This window comes from Urocampus carinirostris, chromosome 7 (genome assembly GCF_059441175.1).
Source record: "Urocampus carinirostris isolate Australia breed hairy pipefish chromosome 7, RoL_Ucar_1.0, whole genome shotgun sequence".
In the NCBI taxonomy this organism is placed as follows: domain Eukaryota; kingdom Metazoa; phylum Chordata; class Actinopteri; order Syngnathiformes; family Syngnathidae; genus Urocampus; species Urocampus carinirostris.
This window is the reverse complement of record NC_142355.1, coordinates 18,146,628-18,170,760: the sequence shown is the minus strand read 5'-3', so window position 1 is coordinate 18,170,760 and position 24,133 is coordinate 18,146,628. Positions and strand designations below refer to the sequence as shown.

The 24,133-nt window shown below is 41.1% G+C and overlaps 1 protein-coding gene across 1 annotated transcript in view; it reads left to right on the top strand.

The window, feature by feature from the left end:
• Positions 1 to 24,133, top strand: part of reln (reelin) — a 179,772-nt gene that overhangs the window by 117,112 nt on the left and 38,527 nt on the right. The window contains exons 5-24 of the mRNA XM_088339951.1: positions 5,355 to 5,387; positions 5,468 to 5,546; positions 5,628 to 5,724; positions 6,834 to 6,885; positions 7,901 to 8,006; positions 8,083 to 8,323; positions 8,925 to 9,070; positions 11,526 to 11,677; positions 11,764 to 11,879; positions 13,568 to 13,776; positions 14,630 to 14,758; positions 14,833 to 14,942; positions 15,024 to 15,090; positions 15,160 to 15,393; positions 17,492 to 17,653; positions 17,945 to 18,181; positions 18,261 to 18,453; positions 19,029 to 19,141; positions 21,428 to 21,565; positions 22,476 to 22,662. Coding sequence (XP_088196077.1) covers positions 5,355 to 5,387; positions 5,468 to 5,546; positions 5,628 to 5,724; positions 6,834 to 6,885; positions 7,901 to 8,006; positions 8,083 to 8,323; positions 8,925 to 9,070; positions 11,526 to 11,677; positions 11,764 to 11,879; positions 13,568 to 13,776; positions 14,630 to 14,758; positions 14,833 to 14,942; positions 15,024 to 15,090; positions 15,160 to 15,393; positions 17,492 to 17,653; positions 17,945 to 18,181; positions 18,261 to 18,453; positions 19,029 to 19,141; positions 21,428 to 21,565; positions 22,476 to 22,662 — 2,801 coding nt within the window. The remainder of the gene's footprint in view (positions 1 to 5,354; positions 5,388 to 5,467; positions 5,547 to 5,627; positions 5,725 to 6,833; positions 6,886 to 7,900; positions 8,007 to 8,082; positions 8,324 to 8,924; positions 9,071 to 11,525; positions 11,678 to 11,763; positions 11,880 to 13,567; positions 13,777 to 14,629; positions 14,759 to 14,832; positions 14,943 to 15,023; positions 15,091 to 15,159; positions 15,394 to 17,491; positions 17,654 to 17,944; positions 18,182 to 18,260; positions 18,454 to 19,028; positions 19,142 to 21,427; positions 21,566 to 22,475; positions 22,663 to 24,133) is intronic.

Sequence of the window (24,133 nt, the reverse complement as noted above, 5' to 3'; positions counted from 1 at the left end):
GAGTGCACAAGGAATGCACGGACTGGACGTATCAGAAACCGCACATTTTGCTTGGATTGTGTATAGAATGAGGAGACGATGCAGGATTAAAAAAGACCACTAGCTCTCGTGTTTAGAACGAGGAAACATCGCAGGATTAGAAAAACCACTAGCTCTCGTAGAGGCTTTTGATTTGCTTTTAATGCACTTCGTTGACACAAGCGCCTTGTCAACTTGAGTGGGGAGTTGTTTAAATCATCTTGTTATCGGTGTAGAGTTTTTATCTTGCGTTTGGAGTGAAATCGTTTTGGAATTTCTGAGTGCCGATTGCAATTACCTCAGGTTTAACAACCGATGACGCCAAAGGTCCACTCTATAAAATAAGGATCCGACTCATAACTTTGAACAAGCACACATTCATTCATTAATTCCCGGTTTATTGACATGATGATAAATTACTAGTTTGATCAAAAGATAGCAAACATTTGGATGACAACACAAACCATACCCTGTCACGGTTGCCATTGAGTCCAATTGGCCCTGCCTGGGTGGCGCCAGATTGGCTTTCCGTCTATTTAAGCTCAGTGCTCTCACTCTTCCTTTGTCAGTCCATCAACGAACCTCTGCCCCGCAAGACGTGGGTTTTTTCCTGTTGGTATTTCCTGTCTGATATTGTTCCAGTTTATGTTTGTCCTGTTTAATATCGGTTTCCAGTTTCGTTTCCGTCTAGTTGGTCCTGTTTAATTTCGATATCCTGTTTTGATATCATCCTGCCTGTCCCTGTCCCGTTGTTTAATACCGGTTTCCAGTTTCTTCCCCGTCTAGTTTTTCCTGTTTAAATTCGATATCCTGTTTTGATTTCAATCCTGTATGTCCTGTCCTGTCCGTTATCGACCTGAAGCATGTGAACGCCTGCATGGACCAGCTGGCAGAGACTGAAAGCTGCGTCGTGGCCGTCATAGACTTTCTGGACTAGTTTACAAGCTGGGGGCGTCGCTGCTGTCATGCACTTTCCGGACAAATTTTTAACATGTTACCTATTGTTTACTATGTTTGTGTACTGTAATGCATCCTGGTCATCCTGAAAGGGGGATACCACTTGTGAGGTCCCTTCTCAAAGTTTCTCTTGTTCCTCACGCTGAGGTTTTGAGTTGTTCACTGCCCGCATGTTGGTTTAAGATCAGGTAAATGTGTCATTGTAATCCTGTGCAGTCCTTTGAGACATTTTTGTGATTAAGGGATATATAGATAAATTAGACTTGACTTGACTTGAATCTGTCCGATATCTGCTTGGACAATTGGTATCGATCTCGTCGGCCTCTGGCTTCCCATCATTCCACGCCAGACTGCTGCCTAACATGCACGACACCCCATTTCCCGTAAAATAAAAGGCTTGTGTGAAAAGGTGAAGCATTTAGGTCCTGATCCTGTTCCGGTTCATGACATACCCAATAATCAAACATTTCAAAAATATGGAAATTCGAATGGAGAGTTGAAAAAGTGGTGGGTATATTGTGGAAAAGTGAAAATTGTTTATGAAAGAAATGAGCAACACATTTCTATGCAATGTTTGAAGTGTTTGTCCGCAGAGTGGGGGTTATGTTTATAGTAAGATATGTACACCCATTTACTACATACAATACCTATTTTTCAATACAAATGGCAAGCTACAGTATATATTTTTTCACAGTCTTGTGATGGCCCTCGGGAAGAAATTGTCTCTGAGCCTCTTAGTCCTAGTTAAAAGTGTAAAATACTTAAAAAAATGTGTTTGTATGCCAATACATGTGATTTTTTTCATGTCAAAAGTATTCATTAAATCGAATGAGTATTATTTATACCAAAAGTGGGTGCTTCATGATACACAGCATATTAAAGCCATGCAAAAAATAATGAAGCTTAAACCAAATATAGCACTATTCATTGTCTACAGTACGAAATAAATTATTTTTATCTCATCTCTCATTATGAACTGCAAATTAAGACCAGTTTCAAATGAATGTTTTAAGAGGTGTGGATATAGTTTGAGCTCTTGGTTGCGTTTCAATGCATGCATTTTATCAGATGGAATGTGGATTGGAAATTCAGCGGTAGATTATCCTTCTTTTTATTCTTGAAAAGGTGACATAATACCAGGGCAGAGCAAAGAAGCTAAGCTGGTTTCAAAGGTGACAGTTTTCAACTAGAGCAGAGGCAGTATTATGCCTAATAATTTTCAGTGATCTTTCTGTACAGGTCGTTAATTTCAGATATAAAGACTTGATTTTCTTCTAAATACACATATATTTTTGTGATGGACAATCATGAAGTCATTGTCCATTAAAATTACAGTGATCCATTGTTTTTCCAAAGGGTTGCATTCCAAAAAGGTAATTTTCGTAAACATCATAAAGTAAAAACCTTCAAACATATATATTTATTGAACACTCTTATACATAGAAACCAAAGAACAATCCTTATTTACAGGCTCCACAAATGAAAGTACTGTATTTTATAAACACTTTTGTTTACAAATAACTTCTCTACTGTCAAATTACAAGTTTAAAAATAATCTTTCTGCTATATCACACTACCTTGAATGAACTTTTTTACTTCGGATGGTAATTTGTCGCTATCATGTTATTGGGAAAGAATCTGGCGTTAAAATGCTTTTAACTTCCTTCAGCATGTAGAGATGTCCAACTTTGTGGACAATAGCAAGATTCTTCCTCTACTTTTTGGTGGTTTTGTCAGTCCAGCGGATTTTAGAGAAACTCCACATTGAAAAGATTTGTGCGTACATAATGTAGGATTGCCAAGCTATTTTACGTACATGTATTTTGTTATTGACGCACAGGCAGACACAGGAAGAAATGGGGCAGGGCGATTATTTAGCCAATCAGAATGCAGAACATAACGTATGCTTAAAATCTGCAAAGTATCAAACCCACGAAAAGTAAACCGTAATACAGAAAGAGATTATTAAACTCGGTGAAAGGGCTGCAAACTGTTTACACTCAAGACATGCTTTATTAAAACAATGTCCTGTCATGATTGCTGATTCGGGGCGCCTGCAAATGCCCCGTTGGCGCCAACAGCCCTGGTCGCTGATTGGTTCCCTGACTCTTTTTGAACCCCCGGCTTCCAAGAGGAAGCTGTCAGACCGTCCTGCGAACCTACGCTTTCAGCTAGGCAAGCTCTGTACTGTCCGACAATCTCCTGCCCTGTTTCCTCCTGCCTGATAACTGTTGCCGACCTGTTTCTGGACCCGTTTCTGCCCTGCTCTTCCGTCCCGGCCATTGACCTTTTTTGCCATGTTTTCTGCCTGATACTTGTTGCCGAACTTTTTCCTGGACTCGTTACCGCCCTTGCTCCCCCGTCCCGGCTATCGACAAGCTTTCCTGCCGCCCACGACTATCCTCGCTTGACACTGAAGTGCCACTTCCGCGTTCCTGCCATCAGCTACCCGTGTCCGACGATCATCAGATCATGGAAGCAAGCACTGCTCATTTTCTCAATAAAACTGAGTAAAAACGAACGCTATTGGGTCCCGTTTCTAGCTTATGTCCTGTGGTCTGACGAGATCCAAGATAACCTTACTTGTCTTGAAGTGTGCAAAATACTGCTAAGTTGCAGTTCATAAAGGAAGTCTTTGGGCTGGATATGTCAACCACAAACTCACCACGTTGCCCTACTGAAAGCCTAGTTAGATACAATTTAATGCCATTACATGCAACTAGAACAAGTCAATGATTGTTAGAACTTTGCCTTTAGGGGTTAAAGAAAATATTTAAGAATCTTAAATACCTCGCTCAAAATTCCAAACATGTAAATAAATGACCTTCTTAGTCTCATTATTTACAATTGCTTCAGCTATGAAGGAAACAGGATCCATACATGCTCTGTAACCCAAACACACAGCAAAGTAGTGGATGTGTATTTACATTTTGTTTTTCGAGTTCCGATACTTTTCTGCTCAGTGCATTCCTGAGAAGATTTTAGAGCACTAGCGTGGCCTGGGCCACTGATCATAGCATTGGAACAAGAAGAGGGCCCCTGCTCCTACTACTACTAATACTACCGCAATTAAAATGAATGTATATTAATTTGAGTGTTGGGCAGGTTACTAAAAAAAACAGAGATTTTTTAGTTACAAGTTTCTTTAAAAAGTAATTCTGTTACCCCCAGTTTACTGACATCCATAAGTAGCGTGTTACTCTGAAAGTAACTACAGGTTAGAATTACATTAAGCATATATACTCACATTGTATCCAACCCCCTAAGACTTCACGCTTCTTGTCTTTAGCAATCATGAGAACTTTTTTGTCTCTGTGCTTTAATTCACTCGAAGATCTCCTTCTCCATTTCTGGGTACTGTCCAAGACATACTATTTTTCTTCACGCATGATGTATTGCAAAAACAATTTTACAAATAAAATGACCAACATTTTAGATAACTTTTACCATAAATTCCGTATTCACGTTCGCTCCATCAACTTTGTTCTTCCTGTATGAGCCACACGCTACCTACCATTTGCTCTTAGTGACAGACCACGAAATATGCGCATATAAACTGACCCCCTGCTTTCAATTTTTTATTTCAAAGTTGTAAATAGGGTTTTGATGTGATTAAATACTGTAGGGATCTCATCTCATCTCATCAGCTGCACCGCTTATCCTCAGTAGGGTTGCGGGGGTGCTGGAGCCCGTCCCAGCAATCATCGGGCATTGGGCAGGGGACACCCTGAACTGGTTGCCAGCCAGTCGCAGGGCACACGGGGACAGACAACTCACTCGCTCATTCACACCTAGGGACAATTCGGACCGGCCAATTCACCTGAAATGCATGTTTTTGGAATGTGGGAGGAAACCCACGCAAGCACGGGGAGAACATACAAACTCCGCACAGTAAGGCCGGGAGCTGGATTTGAACCCACGCAGGAGGTTCCCAAGACCTCAGAACTGTGCCGCACACGCGATAACCACTGCGCCGCCGTGCTGCCTCCTGTAGGGATAATATTTCTATAAAGAGAAATTCAGGGCCCTCATAATCGTATGGCGCCACTGCAACCGTACTCAATTGTACTTTATAGGTTAATATATATAAACACGCCAACCCTTTATAAGCATTGTTGCTGGCGGATTGGGGGTTGAATGTTACATCTTGAGCACAGGGGGAAGAGTTCGTGATCAGAGGATGTTGTAAATCCTAATCTGCTTGTAATATGTGGCAGAGTGGGGCAGCAAATTGTAACGACAGTTGAGTTACAAAATCTCATTAAGAATGCGTTACAGTAATAGTTAGTCCTTTTGTAACACGTCCAGAAATATAATCTTCCTTTTAGATTTTTTTTTTTTTTTGCCCCATATATTTAGTGTGTTCCTGTCTTTTTCAGCTCCAACAGAGTCCCCAGTGAGACCAAGTCTACGTGAGTATCCCTTACAGCACATTTATTTCCTGTTTTTTCGAAATGTAATGTGTGTGTAACATTAAGAAAATGATGTGTAGTGGACGTCCACGCAAATCATGCGGTGCTTCGTGATGACTTTGATTCAAACCTGCAAGGGGAGCTCGACCCAAGCGTCTGGTATTGAACTGTTTCTCCTACAAATGCTCAAATTGATGCACTGTTTTGATCGCCCTTGTCAATGTTCCAACTCTTATGCAGGTCTGAGTGCACAAACTGTGAGCTGGGCGAGCAGTGTGGGGTTCTAATGCATGGCAGAGCTGTCACTTTCTGTGACCCTCTAGGAGAGCGCGAGTTGGTAAGTCGTTACAGTACATGCTTACTTTAGGTTTATTCATGTCCTCTTGATTATTGATGTGAATTGTTGTTTCTCTATAACTGACTATTTCAATAATCAAGTAGCCACTGACTAATAATCAATTAGCCAAATAATCAGATAACTATTTTTTCTTAAATTTAGCATGACGTTTGTTTAATGATGTAGCAAATAATAATAAACACAAACACAATATGCACAATAAAAAAAATACATCTTAAATTGAGCATACTGCAGATTCGTACAATAATGAAATCAAAATGCCCTATGTAAAACCAAAAAGGCACAGTGCTCAATCAGTAGAGACTAAAATCAATAAATACACCTCTGTCCATTTTTTAAGGAATTTTTTTTTTTTACGATTTCTAAATAGATTTCGATATAATGGTTTGTTGTTTTTTTTTTTTTTTGTATAACTGATGTTAGTTCTTTGGACTGTATGCATTTAATTTCACATTCCATGGTTAGACACAGTCGGGCATAAGGCTTAGGCTCTCTTTTCTAGAAAAGTGAATGTATATACGATGTACAATTCATGTAATTGAAACTGTATCGCCTCGAATGTTACCTGAAATTTACCGAGGCGAGTCAGACTCGTTCAACTGTCCGACCTGCTTTCTCTTTAAATGTTCTTGCATCATTGAGGAACTGCCATGATTTGCAAGGTCTGTTTTGCAAACTTGCAAGTAGTCTTTTAATTCCCAGTATCCAGGCTAAAATGACCCAATTGTTATAAGTTCAGATATGCGTATTTCATGTTGACGCAATTATTTTAGCATGGTAACATTCGAGACAGAGACTTTATTGCGCATAAGATGCCTCATTCTGTTGCAAAACGTGACTGGTGACAATATTCGACATTGGAAATCATTGTTGACCATTTCTATTATCGTTTTTTTGTCGTCAATGTCGACTCATCGTTGCCGCCTTGACCAGGAGAGGCTTTAGGCTCAATCAAACACCGAGTCAAGACAAGTGCTGTAAAATTCACAAATATTTGTTGTAAAAGTGCCAACAGGAAGAAATAATTTAGAAAAAAATGTGTTTTTTATCTTAACGTTCCCTAAAACACTTTTCTCACTGTTTTATAGATAACTGTGCCACTAAACACCAGCACAGCATCAGTTCTTCAGTTTGCCTTGGGTGAGTAATGAAGGTGATCAGGTTGTCAATTAATCCCCACAAATCTGTAAACACAACATATTTAACACCAAAATGTGACACAAACTCAGAGTTTGTATTCTACTTCAGTGCACTCTACTTAAGTGTTTTTTTTTTTTTACACGATTCCCGGATCCCTTAACCGCCTTGGTCGTCAGGGTACCTCTGAGGACACAACTCTGGAAGGCTTTCTCAACTGCTGAGAGTGTCTGGCTTGTTTTGGGGTTGTGCCAAAGTTGGCACCAGTCCATTCTTTTTCGGTCTTCCTCTCATTCAACCCCCTTGAGCTATGCCCTGGAGACTAATCATGGCCAGTCCTGATGATCTTTTGACGGACCATACAACTGCAGTTTTCGTCTCTGACAGTTTGGAATGATAAGCTTGTGTAGCTCAAGAACGCTTCCCATGTTATTTACCTGATTCGTAAAAATACAATTCTTCTGTTTTACTCTTCCTGTTTAGCTTATGAATCTTTTACACCAGAAAACCAGTTGGTAAAGTTTTTAGAGCTGTTCTATTTTTCATGACCATTATCTGCTTTCGGAAGTCCTCACGGGAAGGCGTGACTGAACACACCATTGCCATTTTCCTCTTCCTTTTGTGCATATTGTCTTATTTACTGTTGTTTTGTCAGTTGCTCGGTTAAGTGGCTAAGGAGCAGAGCAGTACTTAGAGACACAAACAAAACATGCATTTTGCACCATCGCAGTGAGCAAACAGTTGGAGATGCAGCCACTGACCTCATCCATTAAGAACCTTTGAACCCAGTCAGTCCCATAGCGTCCTTCAGAACACTTTACAAATGCACAGGGGTTTCTTATAGAGCTTTGAAAGATGAGAAGCCATTTTAGTAGGTTGCCTAAAATACTGTATGTCTATGTGCATTCTTGGAAAATGTACATTTCCCTGAAGACCAGGTTTAGCTGATGTAAAAAAGAAAAACCTTTAACATGTGTTGTTAAAGAATGGTCATTCATTTGAGATTTGTGTTTGTAAGGTTCGGGCTCCTGTCGCTTCAGTTACTCAGACCCCAGCATCATCGTATCGTACAGTCTCAATGGAAACGCGAACACTTCCGACTGGATCACACTTGAGAAGATCAGGTTAATTTCCCTTCATGGTTAATGATCAAATTTCACCACACAATTTAACTAAACGTTCAAAATTGTTTGCCCCTAGTGCTCCTACCAACAGCAGCACATTCGTCCACCTGCTTCCAATGCCTCAGAGGTCTAGGGCCGAGAATGTTCACCTCCGCTGGTCTCAGGAAGAGCCCCAAGGCCCTGAAGGCTACGAGTCGTGCTGGGGTCTGGACAATGTGCTGCTGCTCAATGCTGCACATAAAACTCCTCTGATGGAGGACAACCTGGACCCCCTGGACACTTCCAATTGGCTGTTTTTTCCAGGTGCAACCGTCAAGGTACGTTCATATTACAAATTTCTTATGTAGTATTTGATTCAGTTAATGAATATAGTAATCCCTCATTTTTTGCGGGGATTGTGTTTCAAAAAGGTCCCATGATGGTCAAAACCTGTAGAAACCTTTATTTATGTATACAATACTCTATGATAAAACTTGGGAAACTATTTGGTACTATACTTTTTTTTTTTTTTACAAATAACTTCTACACTGTCAAATTATAACTTTAATTATAACTGATATTGCCGTTACATTGTGCTATTGATTCGGGACAAGCTCCGATTTACTTCAGAAATGTTGTTGCCATCAAGTGTACGTTATTGGAAAACAAAAATGTGGCATGAACCACAAATAAAAGTACTGCACTTGATAAACATTATTTTTTAAACTTCTTTACTCTTAAACTATCCATCTAAATCCAAACTACTTTGTAAATCCCGATAAAATGTCTCCCTCAGAATTGCAAAGATTTCCTTTTTTTTTTTAAATTACCGGTACAATAAATGAGGCTTTTTTGAGCACAGATAACTTTAAACAGGCCATCTATACGTTCTTACTTTCTATTCCATAATTATCCATCAAAATATTCTGTGTTTTACAGCATGCATGCCAATCAGAAGGCAATTCTCTGTATTTCCATGGCGGAGAAGCAGTCGGTCACGACTTTGCTTCCAGCAGGGACATCGATCTGCACCGTGAGGAGGGAAGAAGTTACTGGGAGGAGGATTTTGAGAGTCCTCCCTCAAAGTAAGTCAGGAGACTTGCTGTATTTTTTTTAACCTTTTTTTTCCGGAATAATAAAAACATATACAATGGCATGCTTGTTTATAAAGATAAAAGTAAGTAATTTCCTGCAGCACACTAGACAAAGTCTCGCACCACACTAGTGGAACACAGCTTGAAAATGACTGGTCAGGGGAAATCAGGATTCCTCAATACTCTGTTGTGAAGTCGAGGAAAGCTTATCTTGTCTATAAACTGCAATTTGATAATTAAGAGTTTGGAGACAAACTGAAGAGTCCAAATATCCAAACAAAAGTAACATGATGAAAAGGTCAAACATTACATTTTTAACTGAGACACAACAATGACGGATCGAGGACAAAATACATATTAATAGCGACACCTATACAATACACTGATTGACTGACACGACATATACTCGGATATAAAAAAAATGAGGATTTTTTTGCATAATTTTAAGCAATTTCTTCTTTAAAAACACAATTTAATTTATTAGTTACCTTAAAATACCAACCACATCTTATTTGTGTTTTTTTTCCTACATTTTTTTCAATATAAACCACCATTGGACCAAAATAGAATGTGTTTGATAGCACAACAAACAAGGGCCTAAAATGTTTTTAAAAGCACTATTTTATCTTTTTCACTCTTGTGATCTGAAATGACTCAAACAGTGTTGCTTTTTGGGAATTCCAACACATTATCCTGATAGAGTTAAGATTGGTATCAACAAAGAGGGACTGAAGTAGCACTGTTTGACAATCTCCAGGAAAGGAAATATTTTTCCACGTTTACGCTACTCTAAAGCTTGGAAAAAAAATCTTGAGAAGAATCATCCCTTATCCAGCTGGTTTTATTCTAGCTATAACTTTGAGCACTGTTATAAAAGAGTAATGTTAAGCTCATAAGGTCATTTGTGTTTGATTGCTATCATGTAAATGAGACCACATAGTCAGTCCCAAAAGACCGAACAATTCCCCAGGTTTATAATTACAATGTCCATAATCCCCTCATCAGATGGAGGAGGAGAATCTCAGGTGGGAGCATTTATCCACAAGAATCTTTGGGATGATTTCATTGAACGCAAGCAGAGCCCAAGAAGAGCATCCTGACAAAGCTCCATCAATTGTCCAAATGGCTTAGCACAGAATGAAGACCGGTGTTTACTGCATCTTCAGTAAAGCGTTTTGCCCGGCTCTTTTGATGATAGCAACTGATACGGGTCCCGTGTGAGAGTTGATGTGCTGGAACATTATCCTCCCAAAGCACTTCATGACTACAAGCTTAAGTGTGACAGCCCTGTAGTCATTGAGGCTGACCACTGATACCTTCTTGGGGATGGGGATACTGGTGGAGGTCTTAGGGCAGTGTGAGAAGATACACTGTGAGAGAACAGATTGAAGATAATGGTGAAGACCCCAGCCAGCTAGTAAACACAGTCCCCCAGCACCCTCCCTGGTACTCCATCTGGGCCATCTGAGGTTCACAGTTCTCAGCACATGTTCTTTGGGTGCCAGTGTACTGCTACTGGTTGTTCCTGGTTGTGGTGTGGCTGCCGGCGACCTACCATCTTCGAAGCAAATAAACTATTTATGTTCTCTGCCAGTGAAGCACCAGCCCCAACAGTCACCATTTTGTTTCCCCTGACGTTTGTAATATTTTTGTTTCGCTGCCTCACCATTTTTGAGCCTTTTGTGGCAAAGTGGTTCTCAATCATAGACTACGCTGGCAACCCCAATGCCTGTCTTCAGGTCAGCCCTAGTCAAGCAGTAAAAATACTTTGTCTCCTGATCCGTAGGTGGTGGTATGGTTTTTGAGGAGATTCCGGTACGCTGTTCCACTGACTGTGTTGCAGACAGGCATCCATCTTTCTGTAGTAAGATAAATTATGCTCAAAACACAACACAGGATGGGGTAGACCAATGAAACTGCCACATACCCCTCGGGAAAGACTAGGGCAAAAATACACATGATGGATGTGTTACTTGCAGACAACAACAATTACGTACATGGGCTTTTTGACGTCAATAAGGCAGGCTTACTGCTTTCTTGCAGTGGGCCATCAGGTCACACAGCAGGCTTGTCATCAGGTCTCACCAGGTGTCATCGTAAAACTTGTAACCAAGGTATGCAGACGAAATTTTGGTGGTAATGATGCCCACCTTCTGTATTGTTTTCCTCAGCGTGGTGGATATGACATAAACACACATGTCAATATGCTTGAATTTATTTTTACATTCTGGAAAATGGATCGGAAAGGATAAGGGCACCCTAGAGAGGCCTGACACACTGAGTTAACTTCTGTCAGTGCTAATGAGATCCCCTTTCCACTGTGCAAAAATATGCGCATAATCCGCATGTTTCCTACCATACAGTCTATGAAAAACAAAGCTTCATCCATTTCCCAAATTTCCATCAGTTTTCACCAAATGTGCCATATTTGTTTTTCTCCATACAGCTGGGACATACAGGGAGCAGTGTATGGGACCCGATGCGGAGAGATTGAGTCAGGGTCGGCGCTGGTGTTTGAGTTGGATGGCCGGAGAAGACTGTGCACGCCCTATATCGACACCACCTCATACGGAAACCTCCGCTTCCACTTTGCAATGGGTACTGAAATCAGACATCGGTCATATAAGCTAGTTTAAAATTAAAAGGTACGTATTCACAGATGACTGAAATAAGCGTTTTTTTAGGTGCTGGTGAATGTGATGCCGGGGAGTCACATGATCACGACGTGGTTCTTTTTGGAAGGTCGGAAGGCAAGAGGGAACGTGTAGTCCTAGACATACTTCCTTATTCATCCTACAGGGTGAGTTCCACCGACAAGTTAGTTTCCTTTTAATTAAAGTCGATTACACCACCTACATTAGCGTTTTTATCCTTTGTTTAAAAGCAAATGATGTTGGGCAGGGGCAATTTTATGTTTAAAGCTTTTGGGATGCCGAGCACCCAAAGTGTCTGGCTGGTTTAAAAAAAAAAATCAATGTCACTTAAAGTAATTTAGGATCAATTTAGCCAGAGTATATATAATATTTTACTTTCAACTTTTTAAGGACATCTCAAATTACGCACCTCACCTTTAAACTGGGAAAGTTCAATGTGATGGAGTTTTTTCAGTGTTGGAAAAGTAGTGTGTGGATCGAGAGAAGTAAATATAGATAATAAGAGAAATAAGCAGGTATTTTCTATTACGTATTTGATACGTTTTCACCCACGGCACCAAATGGCAGAAATGCTTTTCTTTTGTGGCTGCAAACAAGTACCTTGGTATGGAGGGAGAGACAAGGGTGTCAAACTTGTTTTGGCTCCGGGTCCACATGATAGAAGGGCATTCTCATGAAGCTGGAAGGCTGGGGGTCTTTTTGGAGGCTCACAATTAAATTATGATTCAGGAATGTTAGATTAATTTATTTTTCCTCATTTTTTTCCTTTAGAAGATTTAATCTCTTTTAGTGTTCATCAACTGCACATCAGTTGAAAAAAAAGTAAGTAAAACAACTAATTCATTTCCAATATAGGTGATTTAACTCAGGGAAACGGGAAAGTGTCAAAAATATCACATAGACATTCATTTTAATGATTGATTTAAAAGACTTTCCGTTTTTTATTTTTTTTATCGAAAGGTTTACCTGAATATGGGAACTTTGCTGTTATATTTCATACATAGCAAAGAAATGACCAAAACCTCATTTAACTTTCTGCAAATATACCCAGGTGGTATTTTATATTTTTATATTTTTCGTATTGCCTTATACAATGTGTTGCTGACTTTTATTCAAGTAAAATAAATAAGTAGGAGTTGCATTAATGTTCTCTGGTCGACTCATGGTCGTCAGCAAATACAGCTACATTGGGTGCTTTTTGAGTAGTGCCTGGCTTTGGGAACATCCAGTGGACATACTGTATTTATTCTTCGGATGCATGACCTACCAGTACATACACTCTTCAATAACCGGGGTCAAAGACTAATGGGGGGATGCATCATGTCATAAACATGGTTTATGGGGAATATCTGGAATATGACAATGTGATAATGTTATATTTTTAAATATTTTGACCCATGGGGTCCTTTTTGACCCTGCATAAGCATCTAGGGGTTAAAACCTCAGGTCATTTCATTTCATTTCATCATTGTGGCTTATTTTCTCTTGTGCTTATCTCAGAATTGTCTATAATGGGCCACATACAATGATTTGACGGGCCACATTTGGCATGCGAGCCATGACACGTGGCGTAAAGAGACCGGTGTAGTTCTGTACATCAGTCGTCATTGGTACATTAATAAACACGGGGTATAGTTATTTATTTTTGACATCATATCTGTATTTGTCAGTCCAAGTAGCAAAAAGGCATCACTCAGCACTACTTTTAAATATTTAACATTAAATATTGTTGGATCATGTTTATTTTAATAATCATTGCAAATTTAGGGTCAATGTTCTGTTGAGATAAAAAGCAAAAAACACTAGCAAAGTAACATGACATCCTTCCTCTTAGACCCCTGCTGTGGTTTCAGTGGCACTGCCCTCTGAGCTGCAAACGCCAGTCAGCCAGTTCTGCCTGGAGCAGCACTCCCACGGCGGTGCCGACCGCCATGTTTGGGCCGTCGACTTCATGCAGTTGTTGCCCGTCCTACCTGGCACCCACACTCACGTGGCTCAGTTCTCCATCAATCTCGGCTGCGGGTCCTACCAGCCCGCCAACAGGTAAGAATTCAGAAAATGGGCAAAAATAAAAAACCTTACCACTACAAATATATTAATAAAATCAATAGTAAATTATATTACAATAAAAACGCTCACAATAATAGAAAAGGACACAAACTCATTTACTGCACTATAAGGCGCACTGGATTATAACTCACACCCACAAAGAAAATTGTCTTTTGTCATATATTTTCCATATATAAGGCTTATTGGACTATAAGCCACTTGGAATTAAAACTAGAGTGAGGGCTACCATATGTATTCATATAGAACTGTTTGATATGTACTTACAGTTTATATTAGTGCAACAAATTATCAGTCAAAAATGTTGCTGACCCAAATTGTATAACATTGTGTGCAACGGAAATTAAACCCAGGTCGCAGAGATGAGTACAGAAACCTAACCACAGATGACGTATGTTAAGGTATTCAGTTTTATCTTATTAAACTATTTGTACTCACGGTGCCAAAAACAAATGTTAAAGAATGGAGGACAGAAATGGGTGTCCTAAAAGTCATAAAGAGCATGACACGGGAAACAATTCTTTGGTGTATTTTATGATGAATCGGACATTATCGATTATTTATCTCTTTCTCTCCCTCAAGGGCAGGAAAACAATGCAAGAGGTCAGCATTACTCATAATATATAAAATATAAGTGTGTATTGAGTTAAGATTTAAACACAACGCAGAGCTTATTTCAGAGGGTAGAGCATTAAAGCACAGGGCCTGAATGGAGAACACTCTCGAACCTGCAAATCGATCATAACACTGTTTTGCTTACATTTAAGGCATTAAAGATATATTAAGATATGAAATCATTCTGGCATTAATTCCATCTTTTTCCTTTCAGTGTCAGTCTCGAGTTTTCCACGAATCAAGGTCGATCCTGGTCTCTGCTCCACACAGAGTGTCTACCAGAGCTTTGTGCAGGGCCTCACCTACCCCATAGTACCATTTACTCCTCTGACAACTACAGCGGGTAGGTCTTGTGGAATGACTGAGTGTCAATGTGAAGTGTAAAAATGTAATAAGGCATTTTTTGCATTTCTGCAGGTGGACGCGAATTTCCATCCCTCTGCCCAATGCCGCCTTGACAGAAACTACACGCTTTCGCTGGAAACAGTCAGGCACTGGACTGGGCCACATGTGGGCCATTGACAATGGTCGGATAGCATTATTGTGCCTCACAAGTCTGAGCCAAATGATTTGTAAAACATCCTTTAATTTTCATGTTTGTTCTCCAGTTTATATTGGTCCAGCCTGTCTGCGCTTCTGCTCTGGAAGAGGACATTGTTCTCGCACGGGCTGCAAGTAAGATGATTTTATTTCTGACCTCCTTACATCAGAATACAAATTACAAATACAAGTGTTTGTCCTCAGATGCGACCCAGGCTTCAGTGGTCCAGCCTGTGAGCTGGCATCCCAGACTTTCCCGGCCTTCCTTTCAGAGGGCTTTTCCAGCCCACGACTTTCCTCCTACCACAGCTTCTCATCTCTGCGTGGGGCGGAGGTTAGCTTTGGCTGTGGGGTTCTGGCAAGTGGCAAGGCCCTTGTCTTTAACAGGGACAGCAGGAGACACCTAGTCACTGCACCACTGGACAGCTCCCAGGCAAGGTAATCAATGATTTGCTCAGTTTTGCATGGAGGAGAGTAAAAACCTTCTAATGCTGTGTGTTTCAACTCAGATTACTCAACGTTAGTTTGCATGATTATTTCACCTTGGGACAAAAACTTTATAGTTTTACCTCTTAAAAGAGACCAAAAACGTTCATATATTTCAAATGGTTCAAGAACCGCATTTAATTGACTTTGCGTGAATTGTACAGGAACGTCAAGGGGTGATAGCAAAAAAAAAGGATGCTTACCTGTGCTCAAATAGGAAACTCAGTCGCACATAAATATACTGGACTGTCTCAGAAAATTAGAATATTGTGATAAAGTTCTTTATTTTCTGTAATGCAATTAAAAAAACAAAAATGTCATACATTCTGGATTCATTACACATCAACTGAACTATTTCAAGCCTTTTATTATTTGAATATTGCTGATTTTGGCTTACAGCTGAAAAAAACTCAAAAATCCTATCTCAAAATATTAGAATACCTTCTCAGACCAAGTAAAAAATAATTTTATAACAGCAAAACTAAATCAAACATTTGAAAATGTCCATTGATGCACTCAGTACTTGGTTGGGAATCCTTTTGCACGGATTACTGCATCAATCCGGCGTGGCATGGAGGCAATCAGCCTGTGGCATTGCTGAGGTGTTATTGATGCCCAGGATGCTTCGATAGCGGCCTTCAGCTCATTTGCATTTGTAGGTCTGGTGTCTTTCATCTTCTTCTTAACTATACCCCACAAATTCTCGATGGGGTTCAGGTCAGGGGAATTAGCAGGCCAATCAAGGACAGTGATGCCATGGTCAGTGCACCATTTACTGGTGGTTTTAGCACTGTGGGCAGGTGCCAGATCATGCTGGAAAATGAAATCCTCATCTCCATAGAGCTTTTCAGCAGATGGAAGCATGTAGTGCTCTAAAATCTCTTAGTACAGAGTTGCATTTACTCTGGACTTGATGAAACACAGTGGACCAACACCAGCAGCTGACATGGATCCCCAAACCATTGCTGACTGTGGGAACTTCACACTGGATTTCAAGCAACTTGGATTTTGCTCCTCTCCAGCCTTTCTCCAGACTCTGGCGCCTTGACTTCCAAATGAAATGCAAAACTTGCTTTCATCTGAAAAGAGGACTTTGGACCACTCTGCAACTGTCCAGTGCTTCTTCTCCATAGCCCAAGTCAGACGCTTCTTCCGTTGTCTTGAGTTCAGAAGTGGCTTGACCATGGGAATACGGCTATTGTAGCCCATTTCCCGGACACGTCTGTGAACTGTGGCTTTGGATACCTGGACTCCAGCTTCAGCCCACTGTCTTTGAAGCTCCCTCAAATTCTGGAAGCGGCTCTTCTTCACAATTTTGTTAAGGCTGCGGTCATCTCTCTTGGTTGTGCAGCGTTTCCGGCCACATTTTTCCCTTCCAACAGACTTTTTGTGGATATGCTTTGAAACTGCACTCTGTGAACAGCCTGCTCTTTGAGAAATTTATTTTTGTGTCTTACCCTCCTGATAGAGGGTATCAATGATGGTCCTCAGATCAGCAGTCTTCCCCATACTTGTGATTTAGTTTACTGAACCAAGCTGAGTGTTTTTAAGGCTCAGGAAACCCTCGCAAGGTGTTTCGAGTTAATTAGATGATTCAGGTGATTAGTTAAATAGGCTACTTGTATACTTTTTCATGATATTCTAATATTTTGAGATAGGATTTTTGAGTTTTCTTAAGCTGTAAGCCAAATTCAGCAATATTGAAATAATAAAAGGCTTGAAATAGTTCAGTTGATGTGTAATGAATCCAGAATGTATGACATTTTTGTTTTTTTAATTGCATTACAGAAAATAAAGAACTTTATCACAATATTCTAATTTTCTGAGACAGTCCAGTATACACTAGCAATGACTGCAATGTGAACTTTCTTATTTCAGACTTGACTTTTGCCTTTGCTAACGTCTCTTTTATTTAGTCCCCGTCCATCTAATTATCTCATGTATCATGTTGCTCTCTACAGACCTTCTGCCTGTCTGTTTATGTAACCTACCAATCTCAGCACACACTTGATTTACTTTTTTGAAGTAAGTGTGGCTTTCATCTTTGCAGATACCTTCAGTTCACCCTCCGACTAGGCAGCCGGAGTACCCTGAGCTCCTGCCCCGCTCCGGACCAGGCAGGAGAAGGCGTCCTATTGCACTACTCCACCGACAATGGCATAACCTGGACTCTGCTAAAGCACTATTCTTACAAGGGCTTCCATGAGCCAAGGTCTGTGTGTCTTTAGGATTTTATTGTGATGCTTAAACTTCATTAGTTCTCAACAGTATGGTAGTCTATGTGCGCTACAAGGACCCATTGAGGCCCTTAGTGTCATCTATGTTGCTGTAATGCACAAACATGGAACAAATGTAGATTTAAAAACAGTGAACCACAACTAATTTTGCAATTGGTATGCATGCATTTTAATTCTGAACTGTGATTTATGTGTTACCGTTGTATATTTACTATGGCAAACAAATATTTATCATAACAGCACATTATATTTATGCTTCTACCAAGGATTGTGTCAGTTGAGCTCCCAGTTGGTGCTCGAAAGTTTGGCGTTCAATTTCGCTGGTGGCAGCCTTACCATTCTGGGCGCGGTCATGATGTTTGGGCACTAGATGAAATCAGCATGACCTCTGTGCTGTTCAACACCATAAGTTTGGACTTCAGCAACGTACTGGATGTCACGCAGAGTCTTGGTTTTTACCTTGGCCATGTGCAGCCTTACTGCAAGCATGATTGGACACTCAGGTAGGCTGAGCGTTTGCTCAAGATTCCTTGAAACCAAGCCCATCAAAAGATAATGATGACTGAACTGTTTTCCTTCAAGTTTCTCCGGTGAGCCTAGCCCTGGTTCAAGTATTCGCTACGTGGAGACTCAGTCCATGCAGATTGGTGCCTCTTACAGTCTGCAATTCTCACTCGTTATGGGCTGTGGCCGTGAGTCGTCCCCTCACATTGACACCCAGGTCAGACTGGAGTTCTCCACGAATCATGGACTCACTTGGCATCTTGTCAAAGAGGTGAGGAAGATGAGTCATGTCCAAATTTAAATCATTTTTGTTCTAGTAATTTGTCAGATTTTAGAACTATTTGGTATTGTAACAGTACCTAAGGGTGTAGCGACTTTAAGGCAGAACAAGAGAAACAGGATAGGAAAATGAGTCGAGTATGTAAAAGTTAGTTAATCAAAGCTCGTAGAAGTACCGTAACTTAGAAAAGTATGAAATCCATCATGTATTCATGAGGATAAATGTGGGTTCTCTAATAAGGCTTCTTTGACATACTTTAAATTATAAGATGCAAATGATGCAGAACTGTGTGCTATCAAAAATGATCTCAGTAACTTTAGGCAAATACATAAGACTTTAATACTTAAGTAGCTTATATTCTCACCAGGCAAGCCAACCCTTTTTTTAATGATTGCAATTAATATTTATTCCATCAGCAATTAAAAGAAGGAAAAGGGTTAGGTGCACTCATCTGCACCGTAACAAATAATCTGTTAACAGTAATGTATTGTGATGTGCTCACATTGTTTTTAGATAATTGCCATAGTTGCATTCTCTAATTTCGTCATTTGCATTCTATTACTTAGGCTTGTCTGCCTGGCATGCCAAGCTGCTCTGAGTTCACTGCATCAAGCATTTACCACCCTACAGAGTTCACAAACTGGAGACGCGTCACTTTGTCTCTTCCTCAGAAAACATGGTAAGACATCTCTGCATGACTTTCATACAACAGGTATCTGTCATGTCTGGCGCAGTTGCCATGGCGCCCATCTGGCCCCGCACATGGACACCGGCTGACTCGCATTGACTGATTGCTTCTTGACAGTAATTAAACGCGTTCCTTTGAAGGGTGCGTTGCTGGATCGTTTGTTATACCTGTTAAACTTTGGCGAGACTTCTGTGAGATTTCTGCAAGTTCTGTTTGATTCTGAGAATGCCTAGTCTGTAAATCTGCCTGCGTTTGATCCTGTTTTGTTTTTGGTCTGATCCGTTTTGGACAACCTTTCTTTTGTTTGGATTTCGAATCCTCATCCTCCCCCAATAAATTGTGAGTACGTCTACGCGAATGGGTCATTTCCTGTTTCCCGCTCCGCTTCAAGACCGAATGCTCCAGCCAGTTTTGGACCCAGCGAACGATCACACCAGCGCGAATTGGGGTCTCTTTTCCGGCCGCGCCGTCACCTTTCCTGCCCACTCGAACCATAGCCCCGCCCGCCGTGGCCATTGCTGTGCCTCGAATGGGGTGTCCGGAAAGATTTGGCGCCGAGCTGTCTGAGGTCCCCGTCGACCTCAAAGCTGCGCCTGTCGGGATCAACGCCAGGCCTATCGGCCAACCCTCCGTTCCCGTCTGTCGGTCTGACTCCCCTGCTTGCCTGTCCGACTCCCCTGCTCGCCTGTCCGACTCCCCTGCTCGCCTGTCCAACTCCCCTACTCGCCTGTCCAACTCCGCTGCTCGCCTGTCCGACTCCGCTGATCGCCAGCCCGACTCCGCTGATCGCCAGCCCGACTCTTCCGATTTGTCGGCCTGCCATTCCGACTCTTCGACTCGCACATTCGACTCTCCTGCAACGACCGATCTGTCTGTGGTTCCCGCCTGCTTGCCCGATTCACCCGTCCGCCTGTCTTATTCTTCTACCTGCCACTCCGATTCGTCTGCCTGCCATTCCGATTCTTCGACTCGCCCGTCTGACTCTCCTGCAATGCCCGACCTGTCTGGGTCCGACTCGTCTGCTCCCCACTCTGATTCGTCTGCTTACCAGCCCGGTTCGTCTGCCCGCTGCTCCGATTCGTCCGCCTGCCGGTCCTGTCTCTCCCCGTTCCTGCGTTTTCAGAGGCTGGAGTGTGGCCACCCTCTTCAGGAGCATCGGCCCATTCTGGGGGGCAATGTATTTGTTTTTTTTTTTGGGGACCTCAGGGGCTGTCCCTTGAGTGGGGCATTCTATCATGTCTGGTGCGGTTGCCATGGCGCACAGCTGGCCCCGCCCATGGACACCGGCTGACTCGCATTGACTGATTGCTTCTTGACGGTATTTACACGCATTCCTTTGAAGGGTGCGTTGCTGGATCGTTTGTTATACCTGTTAAACTTTGGTGGGATTCTGTGAGATTTCTGCAGGTTCTGTATAATTCTGAGAAATGCCTAGTCCGTAATTCTGCCTGCGTTTGATCCTGTTTTGTTTTTGGTTTGGTCCGTTTTGGACAACCTTTCTTTTGTTTGGATTTCTAATCCACTCCGCGACCATCAATCCCCGGATAGAGTGTGCGCACCCTCCCCATCCATCCTTTATCCATCATGGATTTTGACGACAGTGTCGACTTATCGTAGTAGCCCTAATTTTTGTCTAACGTCACACTGAATGCTGTCATCTATTTATATATATAATTTGGTAGTATGTTTTTCAAATCCTGTTGTTTTCATCATGGCAATTTACTTAAATGGATTTAAAGAAAAAAAATCCAGAATTTATTTTTGAAGGGTTATCAACACACGAGAGGGGCCTCTATATAAAATATGTTCCATAAAACATTCCATTCCTCAAAATTATGACATTGCCAAACCGATTGACATTATGAACCTGTCAGCTCCCCCAACATATGATGATTGCCTGTGCCATCAGCCATAGGTTGAACATTCATCGATGCACATAAACAGCTGACGGATCAAGCTGACCTTCATACCGTCCCAGATTCTTCCTTATAGATACTGATCCTCTAATCTCCTGCAGTGTGGCGACGGGTTACAGGGTCATGGCTGCAATTTCATCGTAAAACTCAGGATTGACTCCGAGGTGATTTTGGGTTGTTCGTCTTTGCAAACTGCACAGGCGAGCACAATACTTAATCCCTCACCATCAACATGGTTCATATAATTGTGTCAAGTGAAAGAAAACAAGCAAACACACCAACAGTAATTTATAAAGCAAAATTTAAATATCTCTTTATGTTTGTGCGACATGAAGCATTTCGATGTGCAACCTGTGCTCAGGTCCAGTGCCACGCGTTTTCGATGGATCCAGAACTACTACGGGGAGCAGGACGAGTGGGCCCTGGATGACATTTATATCGGCCAGCAGTGTCCTAGCATGTGCCATGGACACGGCTGGTGCGACCACGGACACTGCAGGTCAGTCTTTAGGGTCTCAAAATATACATAAGGCTTGACACAGTGACTTACTGACCAGCAAATTCGGCCAGATTCTCAGTGTGTCCTGATGAAATAAGATTAGGGCATAAACAAATTCAGTGTTCCCCAAATAAGGGTGCAACGGAATCGTGTTCAATTCAAGAATCTGAGTTACGGACACATACCTGTCAACCTCCACGGCTCCATGCCCGTACAAACTGTCGTATTTTCCCTTACAAAATACAAAATAATCTTACACCATATTTTTTTTTCCGGAATGATGCATGATGGAAATCCCCAGGCGGCAGACGCATGCGCACAGTAGCATCAAACTGCTCGCTTCGTTTGCAACGAAAAAAAAAAACGATACAGAGATAGAGGCTACAGCTGCAAAATCGTTAGACTTGATTGATTTGCCGTTTCGTGATAGTCGGTGTTTACCGGATGGTACCCATAATTCATAAATTTGCGTTTTTCCGTACAGATTTTCTTGTACGTCGTACACGTCTTTAAATGCATAATAAACGTACTTTGTACGGAAAAAAAGTACCGGTTGACAGTTATGCAGACACTGCCCAACTTACGAACGAGATTCTGGACGATTGTTCATAAGTTAAATTTCTTCAGAAGTTGCTTCAGTGCTATATTTTGTATGTTTCAGGTTTATATAAGTATGTTTAGGGCTTAAAAAGGTAACCTGTATTGTTTTGTACTAAAAAACATTTCATAAAATAATATGCTCTATAAAGATAAATAAATTTAAGTTTAACTTACTTTTGGAAGATGCGCTTCGAGAGGTCCTCCTCCGTGGTAAAAAGTGGCCGAAAAAAAGCGTTTCGACCATTCTCTCAACGGCATCAAGCTTTCTTTCTTTCGAGGGATCGCTGTATTTTAAACTCTTCCGTTGCAGGTGTGACGACAACTTCTCAGGAACAGACTGCTTGCCCTCTTCCCCACTATCGTCCAGTGTCCTTTCAGACTTCGAATCCCAGGATGCATTGCTGGCTACTTGGCAAGAAGTGATAGGTGGAGAGGTGGTCAGCCCTGATGTCGGCTGTGGGGTAGTTTCATCCGGCTCGTCCCTATACTTTAGCAAGGTAGGGAAATGCCCAATGATATTTTACTCATTTCACAATATTTTCTTTGGTTCTGCATTGGAGCTTTTGCAAAAAATATGGCTCTCCAAATTGCTTTTTTGTTATCTTTCAAAAAAAAGGGCTTGAACAGCAGGAAAAGTAGAAACATGCAAGAACATTTTAAAGGGATGATGTGTAATTTTCAACCACTAGATGTAGCTGTATTGTGTTAAAAAGTGCCACTAAACACAAAGAATAATTCAAACTACTAAAAGTGACCAAACTGCACCATTCTCATTTCATTGCCCAGCATTGTTAGACTTTTCAAGGTCGCAGGTTTTTGGGTCTTTGGGTACCTGTAGCAGCAAGATGGCGGGCAATCATTTCTCTTCCTTCTAGGTAATGGTAAGATCTTGGGCCCAGGCCCAAATCCGACCCAAACCCAGCCCAAATTTCCCAATCTCCCAAATGCATCCAAGTTAACCCTAAATGGTTAAAAAACATATTTCTGAAAATGCATTCAAATAATAATCAAACGTGATAAATCCAGTAATAAGATAAAGAAAGTGTAATTATGTAAATATAATGTAAGTTTATTATGAGCACTTACAATGGAGGCAGTTACGAAGGTTTATGTGTGATGCTGCAGAGTTGGGGGGGTGTTGGAGGAGTGACGAGCTCAAGACTGTTGATAATACTTAAGCACTTACTGTACATTTCAAATTAGAGTTATTGTAACTTTAAATCAGTGTTTCTCAATTATTATCAGTAAAATACCCAATTTCCCTCCACACGAAATAATAAATCTGCCTCGTCCAAGATTTTTTTTTTTTTTTCAAACCAAGACTGCTCGATATTGATAATAACATGTAACCTCTTTCAAATCTATGCTTTTTGGTGCATTCTTGTTTAAGAAAAACTCAAGTTTCCTATCAGCGTGATTGGGTTGTAATGTCCTCAAGACCGTTTAATTTATTTGGCTTTGTTTTGTCTGCTTTCAACATTTTAACATAGCAAGCAGATCAGTCTTTGTGTGAAGTTCTACATGATGAACTTTTGTTTTTGACTCTTAACTCCGTCTCTCTTTGCCTGTCCCAGCATCCGTGTTAAGTAGTTTTTAATAGGCTCGCTTGAAGGCCTGCTCCCCTTCTTGTCTACACTTCCTACTCAATGCTTATACTCTGTGACTAATGCACTGTGTTGAGGCTAAATGTTAACAAAACACGGCCACTGAGAATGTCACTGCCCCCTAGTGTGGTGGAGGTACAATTGCACTTGACGGATAACTTTTTCCTCAAACACGATACCATTTCCTTAATGGAACTGATGGCTAAGATCACAAAAAGTAAGAAAAGGGAGATGCAATAAAATGTGATTAAAGAGATGCAATAAAAACAAACTTGCTGCAGGAACTCTACAGGTATAACCAAGTGAAGGAAATCAGGTGCCTGATGGCGGGAAGGGCATGCAAATAACTCAGATGAGCTGATGT